The sequence below is a fragment of the Indicator indicator genome, chromosome 37, assembly GCF_027791375.1.
Source record: "Indicator indicator isolate 239-I01 chromosome 37, UM_Iind_1.1, whole genome shotgun sequence".
Classification (NCBI taxonomy): domain Eukaryota; kingdom Metazoa; phylum Chordata; class Aves; order Piciformes; family Indicatoridae; genus Indicator; species Indicator indicator.
The window spans coordinates 838,644-847,305 of record NC_072046.1 but is presented as its reverse complement, the minus strand read 5'-3'; the positions used below and the strand labels follow the sequence as shown (position 1 = coordinate 847,305).

General features: G+C 54.6%; 1 protein-coding gene across 2 annotated transcripts; it reads right to left on the bottom strand.

Annotated features, from left to right (window-relative positions):
- Window positions 1-1,373: 1,373 nt before the first annotated feature.
- Window positions 1,374-8,292, bottom strand: SNF8 (SNF8 subunit of ESCRT-II). Of its 2 annotated transcripts, XM_054396511.1 has the most exons (8): window positions 8,239-8,292; window positions 7,571-7,621; window positions 6,520-6,658; window positions 5,684-5,788; window positions 4,918-4,990; window positions 2,913-3,054; window positions 2,247-2,321; window positions 1,374-1,582 (listed from the first exon to the last, which is right to left on the bottom strand). In XM_054396511.1, exons 1-8 carry the CDS (start codon window positions 8,290-8,292, stop codon window positions 1,445-1,447), a joined length of 777 nt encoding a protein of 258 aa, XP_054252486.1. In that variant the 3' UTR covers window positions 1,374-1,444. The 2 variants fall into 2 exon arrangements, with proteins under 2 accessions (XP_054252486.1, XP_054252487.1); XM_054396512.1 differs by lacking the exon at window positions 7,571-7,621.
- Between the last annotated feature and the right edge of the window lie 370 nt (window positions 8,293-8,662).

The window sequence follows — 8,662 nt, the reverse complement described above, 5'->3', positions numbered from 1 at the left end:
TCCCCTCCTCCTTCTCTCCTCCTTACTCCTCCTCCTCCTTCCTCTCCTCCTCTCCTTCTTCCTCCTCCTTCCCCTCCTCCTCCTCCTTCCTCTCTCCTCCTCTCCCTCTCTTCTCCCTCCTTCCTCTCTCTCCCTCTCTTTTCTCCCTCCTCTCTTCCCTCTTCCTCTCTCCTTCATCTTCCTCTCTCTCCTCTCCCTCCTCTTTCCCTTCTCCTTCTCCCTTCTTCTCTTCTCTCTACCTCCCTCTTTCTCTCCTCCTTCTTCCTCTCTCCTCTTCCCCTCTCCTCTTCTCCCCTCTCTTTCCCCCTTCTCCTCTCCCTTCCTTCCTCTCCCTCCTCTCTCCCCCTTTCCTCCTCTCCTCTTCTCTCTCCCCCTTCTCCTCCTCCTCTCCTCTCCCCCTTCTCCTCCTCCTCCTCTCCCCCTTCTCCTCCTCCTCCTCTCCCCCTTCTCCTCCTCCTCCTCTCCCCCTTCTCCTCCTCCTCCTCTCCCCCTTCTCCTCCTCCTCCTCTCCCCCTTCTCCTCCTCCTCCTCTCCCCCTTCTCCTCCTCCTCCTCTCCCCCTTCTCCTCCTCCTCCTCTCCCCTTCTCCTCCTCCTCCTCTCCCCCTTCCTCCTCCTCCTCTCCCCCTTCTCCTCCTCCTCCTCTCCCCTTCTCCTCCCTCCTCCTCTCCCTTCTCCTCCCTCCTCTCCCCTTCTCCTCCTCCTCTCCCCCTTCTCCTCCTCCTCCTCTCCCCCTTCTCTCCCTTCTCCTCCTCCTCTCCCCCTTCTCTCCCTTCTCCTCCTCCTCCTCTCCCCCCAAAGATCCATCTGCTCCACCCTTTCTAGGTGGTAGTGGAGTTGAAATGATTCTTTTTAGGCAGAGTCACATCTTGCAGTTCAAACAGCAGCCTCAGAGAACTTTCCTCTTGCTGTGACAAAATAATTAGGTGGTCAGTGGCACAGCAGAGGAGGAGGTTCAGAGGGAAGCCAGGATGAGTTAGTCCTGTGAAACTCCTCAAGCTGGACACTCCATAGATTCACAGGATGGGTTGGGCTGGAAGGGATCTTCAAGCTCAGCCAGTTCCAACCCCCTGCCATGAGCAGGGACACCTCCCACCAGCCCAGCTTGCTCAAGACCTCATCCAACCTGGCCTGGAACACCTCCAGGACATCCACAGCCTCCCTGGGCAACCTGTGCCAGTGTCTCCCCACCCTCACTGGAAAGAATTTCCTCCTCACCTCCATTCTCAACCTCCCCTCTTCCATCTCAAAGCCACTGTCCCTTGTCCTATCACTACAAGCCCTTTTCAAAAGTCCCTTCCCAGCTTTCTTCTTTCTTTACAAAAAACCTTTTACTTCCTTCTTACTTAGAAAAACTTTTATTTCAAGTCCACTGTCCCTGTGTTTCAGGTGATATGCAAATAACCTCCCAAGAAGAATTCTAGAGAGGCACAGAACATGTAGCAGTCAAGGTAATGCCTCTTTGGCTTCCTCTGGAGTGATTTCCTGAGAGTACAGCTCTGTAAAGAGAGCAGGCAGCCAGTACTGAGGTTCTCCTGCTGCCTGTGTATCCAGCCAGGCCATTCCTTCCTTCAGCAAGTGTTCCTAATACAAACAGAGTGGAAACTGTGAGTGAAACTGAGAAGCCATTCACCACCAGTCCTGTCCCCACACTGGTTTTAGGCTAAGGGAGGGGTTACAATAATTTTTACTCAATTTGATTGGGGAAAAACACAGTTCAGACATCCAGCTATGCCCAGCCTGTGTTTATGTAGGGCCTGAACTAACAAGATTCAAGATTTCATAGAGTCACAGAATGGTTTGGGTTGGAAGGGATCTTAAAGCTCAGCCAGTTCCAACCCCCCTGCCATGGGCAGGGACACCTCCCACCAGCCCAGCTTGCTCAAGGCCTCACCCAGCCTGACCTTGAACACCTCCAGAGAGGGCACATCCACAACCTCCCTGTTCCACTGTCTCCCCACCCTCACTGGAAAGAATTTCTTCCTAACCTCCAGTCTCAATCTGCCCTCCTCGAGCTTCAACCCATTCCCTCTTGTCCTATCACTACAAGTTTTAAGGGAGAGCAGGGAAGCCACAGGAACATCTGCAGCTCCTGGGAGCCTCACTCCATCTTTACACAGTGTGTACTCTGCCTGCCTTTGGTTTACCAGCTGGTGTAGGCTCCCTGGTGCACACTGGGATAACACAGCCCCAGCAGAGTGTCTGCTGTCACTCAGCTCTGCTGGGCACCTGAGACTTTTGTACCTACCAGCACTTGCTTTGCACGTTCTGTCTCCCACTTCAGACTGGTCCTGATCTCACTGACTGTTACGTAGCCCTTTTTCTGCAATGAGAAGAAAAATACCACATGGCATTAGTCAAGACTTAAAGCCACAGTTTGGAATCATTTGGGTTGGAAAAAAAAAAAAAAAAAGCCCTTTAAGCTCATCCAGTCCAACCATTCTCTCACTCTACCAAGGCTGGTGCTAAACCATGGCCCTCAGCACCACATCTCTGCCTCTCTGAAACTCCTCCAGGGGTGGAGATTCAACCACCTCCCTGAGCAGCCTGTTCCATGGTTTGAGAACCCTTTCAGTGAAGAAGTTTCTTCTGATCTCCAACCTAAACCTCCCCTGCTGCAACCTGAGGCCATTTCTTCTTGTCCCATCACTTGCTCCTTGGGAGAGGACACCAACCCTCACCTGCCTCCAACCTCCTTTCAGGGAGCTGTAGAGAGCCAGAAGGGCTCCCCTCAGCCTCCTTTTCTTCAGGCTGAACACCTCCAGTTCCCTCAGAGGCTCCTCACCAGCCCTGAGTGTTTAGAAGAGTGTGGACAGTTTTGCCCACAGGCTTGTTCTAAATCACAGCTCCCCATCATGGAAGCAATAAAGTTCTTTCAGGTTGTTTGTCTTCTAAAAATCTCCTGGCTCAGTACCTCAGCCAGCTGCAAGACAACAGTGTGGTCCATGTTCAGTTCAGCTGGCACTGACTGGATCAGGTATGTTCCTCCAACAGGGATAATCCCAAAGCCATTCCCCAAGACCTTCAGTTTCTTGATTGCACGCAGGAGATCGTCCCTGAGAAGCAGAAGTCAATGTAAGGCTTTAAAGTGAGAGCCTCTCAAGCTGCTCCCCACATCCTGGAAAGGAGGAAGGTTTGATGTGCAGAAGCTATGAGCAATGACAGCTCCTTGGAGCTTGCTGCAGCCTCAGGTAACCCAACAGCTGGAAAATGTTTTTATAAAGCAATTCAGAATTAGTTTGTGTCTGTGCCTGCCTTGCAGAAGTGCAGCCTTGCATTAGAGACAAAATTCCCAGAATCCCAGCATGGTGGGGGTTGGAAGGGACCTCTGGAGCTCAGCCAGTCCAAGCCCCACTGCTAAAGCAGGGCACCCACAGCAGCTTGCCCAGGAGCACAATGGCCAGGGGGGGTTGGAAGCTCTCCAGAGAAGGAGACTCCACAACCTCTCTGGGCAGCCTGCTCCAGGCCTCCAGCACCCTCACAGCAAAGAATTTTCTCCTTCTGTTCAGATGGAACTTCCTGGGTTCCAGTTTGTGCCCCTTGCCCCTTGTCCTGTTATTAGCAACACTGACAAGAGCCTGGCCCCAGCCTCTTGAAGCATTTGTAGCAGCTGAGCTTGAAGCTTCAGCCCCAATTAGTGGTTGTGAGTTGTGTCCTAAAATTTTGTCATGACATCCATCAGTCCCTGCCTTACAGTTCAGGAGAGCACAGGAGGAGAGGGGAGGGGAGGGGAGGGAGAGGAGAGGGGAGGGGAGGGAGAGGAGAGGGGAGGAGAGGGAGAGGGGAGGGGAGGGAGAGGGGAGGAGAGGGGAGGGGAGGGGAGGAGAGGGGAGGAGAGGGGAGGGGAGGGGAGGGGAGAGGGGAGGGGGAGAGGGGAGAGGGGAGAGGGGAGAGGGGAGAGGGGAGAGGGGAGAGGGGAGAGGGGAGAGGGGAGAGGGGAGAGGGGAGAGGGGAGAGGGGAGAGGAGAGAGGAGAGAGGAGAGAGGAGAGAGGAGAGAGAGAGGAGAGAGAGAGGAGAGAGAGAGGAGAGAGAGAGGAGAGAGAGAGGAGAGAGAGAGAGGAGAGAGAGAGGAGAGAGAGAGGAGAGAGAGAGGAGAGAGAGGAGAGAGGAGAGAGGAGAGAGGAGAGAGGAGAGAGGAGAGAGGAGAGAGGAGAGAGGAGAGAGGAGAGAGGAGAGAGGAGAGAGGAGAGAGAGGAGAGAGAGGAGAGAGAGGAGAGAGAGGAGAGAGAGGAGAGAGAGGAGAGAGAGAGGAGAGAGAGGAGAGAGAGGAGAGAGAGAGGAGAGAGAGGAGAGAGAGGAGAGAGAGGAGAGAGAGGAGAGAGGAGGAGAGAGAGGGAGGAGAGAGAGGAGAGAGAGGAGAGAGAGGAGAGAGAGGAGAGAGAGGAGAGAGAGGAGAGAGAGGAGAGAGGAGAGAGGAGAGAGAAGAGAGAAGAGAGAGAGAGGAGAGAGAGAGGAGAGGAGAGAGAGAGGAGGAGAGAGAGAGAGGAGAGAGCGAGGAGAGAGAGAAGAGAAGAGAAGAGAAGAGAAGAGAAGAGAAGAGAAGAGGAAGAGAAGAGAAGAGAAGAGAAGAGAAGAGAAGAGAAGAGGAAGAGAAGAGGAAGAGAAGAGAAGAGGAAGAGAAGAGGAAGAGAAGAGGAAGAGAAGAGGAAGAGAAGAGGAAGAGAAGAGGAAGAGAAGAGGAAGAGAAGAGGAAGAGAAGAGGAAGAGAAGAGAATTTGCAGGAGCTTCATTGTCTCCAGCTCAAGGCAAGAGGCCTTTATGCCTCAGGGCTTCCAGAAGTGGTAGAATTGCTCTTTGCTCCACTGCTAGAAGTTAAAATCAACCAACAGCAGCACCTTCAAGTGCTGCTGAGATCAGTCACCCTTTTCTTCCCCAAGTGCTGCTTGATTCCCCTTTCCAGTACCATTCAGACACTCACTGGCTGACATCCTGTGCAAACTTCCCCCTTCCCTTCAGCACTTGCTGGTGAAGTTCTTCCAGCATTATCAGACCTAGGAGCCAACAGAAGGGGACAGGGAAGCATTAATGCACAGCTCCAACCTCACTCCAGCAAGAGCAGTGAAAGGTCCTTTGTGTGTCTGCCTCTGCCCTGCCTGTTCATTGTTCCCAGTATCCAGCCCTGGGTGAGATAAGCTCCCAGTCACTTCCCAGAGAAGTCAGCTGTTGCCTTCTCCCACAGATGGATCAGCCTCAAGTTTCAACTGGCTTTGCTGGAGCCCATTCCTGGTGTCAAATTGCCCTTCTGGAGTGAGGAACATCTATCTTTTAATTAGGGACTTAATCAGTGGTATTCCAATTCTTTGGAATATTGCTGTGATCCTTCAGAGACAATCCTCCAGCTGCCTCAGAGCAGTCACTTGGCAGTTTCATGTTCCTTCAAGACTCTGATCCCTGCTCCTTCCCCACCATTCTAACTTATGGGTTTGCAGCCTCAACCAGGACTGATTTCTGTGGGACTCACTAAAGCTGAGTTAACAATTAACAATTAACACCACAATTAAAGAGTGGTGTAGCTGGAACATTAGAGAAACAAACCAAAGCTTTTGGGGGACCATAAAGACAAAACTGCCACCTCACTGACTTGTGAAATTGAATCAAAAACCTTACCCTGAGCCCCACTGACTCAGTTTCCACAGGGAAAAGGTATCTGGAATGGAGTATCCAGACAGCAGTGGGATCCTCACCTCCATTTCTGTGTTTCAGAGCCAAGCAAACTTCAATAATCTGCACACCCAGTTCATAGTAAAAGTCTCCAACTCCCAGCATCTCTGACCAGAATCCTTTACCAGCTGTGAAGGGACAAAGGGGAAAGTGATTTGAACCACTGGCACAAGATATTCTTAACAGTTGCTGGTGGCAAGGAGGCTGCTCACAAACCTCCCTGTGAGGACCCTCTCACATGCCTGCCCTCACCCTGTCCAACCCCCTCTGTGCCAGCTGCCCCCACCCAGGGCCATTTCACCCAGCAGGACCAGCATGATTTGGTCTCCTTGGGAATGCTGAGCCCTCCATCCTGAGCATCCTGAGGCAGAGGGGAGCTATGGGTGCAGGCAGGAGCACAGGGCACTTCTGTAGCCACTCCATTGCTGCCTGCAGGCAGGAGGAGCAGGCAGGGATCATGGCCATGGCACTTAGGGACATGGTTTAGTGGCCATGGTGATGTTAGCTTGATGGTTGGACTCACAGAATGGTAGGGGTTGGAAGGGACCTCTGAAGATCACCCAACCCTCCTGCCAGAGCAGGATCACATAGGAACATGTCCAGGTGGGCCTTGAAAGTCTCCAGAGGTGGAGCCTGCAGAGGTGGAGCCTCCATTCTGGTCACTCTTTCTGGCCCCCCCTGCCCTGACTTTTAGGTACACAACACCCAAAGGTCCATCCCAGCAAGTCACAAGCTCCAGGAGTCACAGCACCACCAGCTGCCCTCGAGGACAACCTCCAGCAGCCTCCTCCCCAGCTGTTTACAGGGTGAAGAGTGAGAGGAATCTCAGGACTGGTTAAGGCCAGGGCCTGCTCCTCACATGCCAAGGGATCCACTCCAATTGTGGCACACATGTCCTGGAACTGGACCCGGAACTTGGGGTTTTTACGGATCTCCTGCTTGTGTTTGCTGGCAAACTCTTCCAAGTTGGTCTTAAACATGTCCAGCTGCTTGGACATCTGAAAGAGAATTGCAGAGAAGTGTTAACAGAGACTTAACACCGAGTGAATTCTTTGGGTTTGTTTTGTTTTTCTCCTAAACAGGCCCCAGCAGGCACTAAGGGAGCAGAGTCCTCAAACGCTCAGCTCTGTGATGTGCTGCTTGGGGTCTTTAAAGGAAGGAAGCAAGATAAAAGTCACTCAGTGAAATCACAGAAGCACAGGACTGGTTTGGATGGAAAAGACCTTTAGGTTCATCCAACTGTTCTCTAACTCTACCAAGGCTGGTGCTAAACCATGGCCCTCAGCACCACATCTCTGCAGCTTTGAAACAGCTCCTGGGATGGGTGGGCATTCAACCACCTCCCCGGGCAGCCTGTTCCATGGTTTGAGAACCCTTTCAGTGAAGAAATTTCTTCTGATGTCCAACCTAAACCTCCCCTGCTGCAACCTGAAGCAATTTCCTCTTGTTCTATCACTTGTTACTAGTGAAAAGAGACCAAGCCTCACCTCACTCCCACCTCCTTTCAGAGAGTTGTAGAGAACAATGAGGTCTCCCCTCAGCCTCCTTTTCTCCAGGTTGAACACTGTTTCCTTTTGGCCACAAAATCAGAGCTCTCCCTGCTTTTGACACTGGATTCAAGCCACTATCAGCCCACAGTGGAGATAAGCCAAAGCAAAGGGCTGACCTGAGCAGGAAATAGGCTCAGAGGTGGACCAGCAGTTACTCTGTGATGTATGTGGGGCAGGAATAGGAATGAGGTATTGCTGAGATCCTGAGAAGGGAGGCAGAGGAGGCCTGTGGCAAACATCCCAGCTCTCCACTGGAAAAGCAGCCTCTTGGGTGCCATCATTATCCACACTGCTCATGGAGAATGCTCCAGGCACTGAGGCAGAGGAGAAATCCAAGCTCAAAACTGTAGTTATTCCCACCTGGGCCAGCTGGTCTTCAGCCAGGACCGTCCCTCGCTCCTTGTACTTTGCCTGCAGAAAGGAAACAGAAGGATGGAGACAGAGCTGAATGACAGCTGGACCTGAAACCAACACTGGATGAGGGAGATGCACCTCACAGATGGATGAACCAAGAGGACATCCAGCCTGGCACCCTAGGCAAGCAGAGAGACTGCCAGGGAGCCCAGGGCACCCTGGGCTTGAAGCAAGGCTGGGATGGCTCCACACCGAGCCTGGCATCTCCCACCACAGGGTCTGGCCTTGCTCACCCGGTACCGATGGACCCTGGCAGCTCCTCACCCGAGACCGGCAGGGTCTGGCACCACTCTCCTGGGCTTGGTGGGTCCTGGTCCCCCTCCCATGGGCCCAACACCCCACACATGGGCCCGGCACTTCCCCCAAGGGCCCACTGGGTGCCGGTTCCCCTCCCGCAGTCCTGACACCTCCCATATTGGGCCTTACACCCACCCCACCGGCTCTGGCAACCCACACTAGGGCCCGGTACCTCCCTGACTCGCCCGGTGGGTCCCGGTTCCCCTCCCACGGGCCTGACACTACACCCCGCGCCGGCCCCACGGCTCACGACCCTGACACTGCCCCTGCCCAGAACCTGCCCTCCTTCCCCAGCAGCATCCCGGACCCCTCCTCACCTCCGCAAGCTTCTTTTTGGCGATGGCGCCCGCGCCCACCCCCCGCCGGTGCATCCCGGCCGCGCTGCCTGCCGCGCTCCCTCTGACGTCATCAGACCGCGACGCGCGGCGTGACGTAGGAGTCACCTCCCTCCCCCCCCTCCCCGGGAGCGGGGACACCTCGCGGGGAGCGGGGACGCCCCAAGGGGACCGGGGACACCCCCGGAGGAGCGGGGACACCCCAGGGGAGCGGGGATACGCTACGGCCAGCTGGGACACCCCACGGGGAGCGGGGCACCCCAGGGGGAGCGGGGGACACCTCGCGGGGAGCGGGGACACCCCACGGGGAGCGGGGGCACCCCAGGGAGAGCGGGGACACCTCGCGGGGAGCGGGGACACCCCAGGGGGAGCGGGGGACACCCCACGGGGAGCGGGGACACCCCAC

Coding starts and splice junctions, on each gene's coding strand:
- SNF8 (XM_054396511.1), bottom strand. CDS start 8,292: ATGCACCGGCGGGGGGTGGGCGCGGGCGCCATCGCCAAAAAGAAGCTT. Junction 6,659..7,570: donor CTGAAGACCAGCTGGCCCAG/GTGGGAATAACT, acceptor ATTCTCTTTCAG/ATGTCCAAGCAGCTGGACAT. Junction 4,991..5,683: donor TCTGAAACACAGAAATGGAG/GTGAGGATCCCA, acceptor GTTGGCTCCTAG/GTCTGATAATGCTGGAAGAA.